This window comes from Pundamilia nyererei, unplaced genomic scaffold, assembly GCF_000239375.1.
Source record: "Pundamilia nyererei isolate P.nyererei 1_Seehausen unplaced genomic scaffold, PunNye1.0 scaffold00441, whole genome shotgun sequence".
NCBI lineage: Eukaryota > Metazoa > Chordata > Actinopteri > Cichliformes > Cichlidae > Pundamilia > Pundamilia nyererei.
The window spans coordinates 140,310-141,530 of NW_005187842.1; the positions used below are offsets into that span (position 1 = coordinate 140,310).

The 1,221-nt window shown below is 40.0% G+C and overlaps 1 protein-coding gene across 1 annotated transcript in view; it reads right to left on the reverse strand.

The window, feature by feature from the left end:
- The window catches only part of cunh16orf87 (chromosome unknown C16orf87 homolog), a 33,728-nt gene that overhangs the window by 15,146 nt on the left and 17,361 nt on the right, over nt 1–1,221 (reverse strand). Inside the window, exon 2 of the mRNA XM_005753584.1 lies at nt 184–283. Coding sequence (XP_005753641.1) covers nt 184–283 — 100 coding nt within the window. The remainder of the gene's footprint in view (nt 1–183; nt 284–1,221) is intronic.

A 1,221-nucleotide genomic window follows, 5' to 3' on the forward strand; every position in this document is an offset into this window, starting at 1 on the left:
TTTGCACTAAGTACCGTAGCAATTTCCTAATCATGTCACTTTATTTTTTCACATTTTTCTTTAACCTACAGCACTACTTGTTCTTTAGCTTTGTGCAATCCAAAAACATGCATGTTGGAATAACTGGTGATTCCAATTGGCTGTAGGTTTACTGTATCTTCAACTCACCAACTACCAACTTACCTGCTATGGCTGGGGAGGAGCGCTCATTTAACTTTGCATTAAGGAGTTTCCTGCTAATAAACACATAACCACATGGGCAGGACTTGCACGCCACTGGAATCTAGAAAGAGTGAGAAATAAGAAACATTACTGTTAAAACATCACTACATCATTTCCACAAGATGGATTCCTGTTTTAGCTGCACAAAGCCTGCAGCAGACAATCTGACACACTCTTAGAGGTCTCCATGTCTGACACATATCTCAAGGATCAAAGCTAACACAGGGCAGGTTTATTCCAAATAAATGACATGAGTTGATAAACTTCAATGGAGTGAATGAAGATATCCACTAAATCATGCCATTTTTAGCACTAAATGGATCATAACCATTGCGCACTATGACTCATTACTTGCAGAAGAATTTAGCCAAAGGTTTGATTGTATTTTCTACATCTGCAAGCCCACTAGGGTCCACTTAAGTTTCACTGATGTCAATGTTTTTCACTGGACAGTGTAGATCTCACTTAGCATGTTAGAGGTTCATGAGTTCATGACAGTACAGTTAGAAACAGACTGAACAAGTATGACTTGTTCGGAAGGGTTACCAAAAGATAAGACTCTTCTCTCTCAAAGGATTACGGCACGACAGCGGAGGCGCATGAATAGATGTGAATGATGCAAGTTGTATGTTTGAGTGCTCAGTGGATAAAAGCTATGTTTTATTGTGTAAGAACCAGTCCAGTATAAACACTTTATACAGCAGCAGCTATAGTGATTTATCAATATTTTTAGTCATGAAGTGGTTTGTGGTCTACAAACAAGTGTAGAAGTCCCCCTGACCAATGTGTACGAACAAAGCACTGATTTTTAAGGAATTTAAACAAGTCTTTAAAATGAATACTACTAATAATAATAATCAAATGACAAACTACTACTACAACAATATCCATCCATCCATCCATCTTCATCCGCTTTATCCGGGGCCGGGTCGCGGGGGCAGCAGCCTAAGCAAAGAGGCCCAGACCTCCCTCTCCCCAGCCACCTCCTCCAGCTTATCC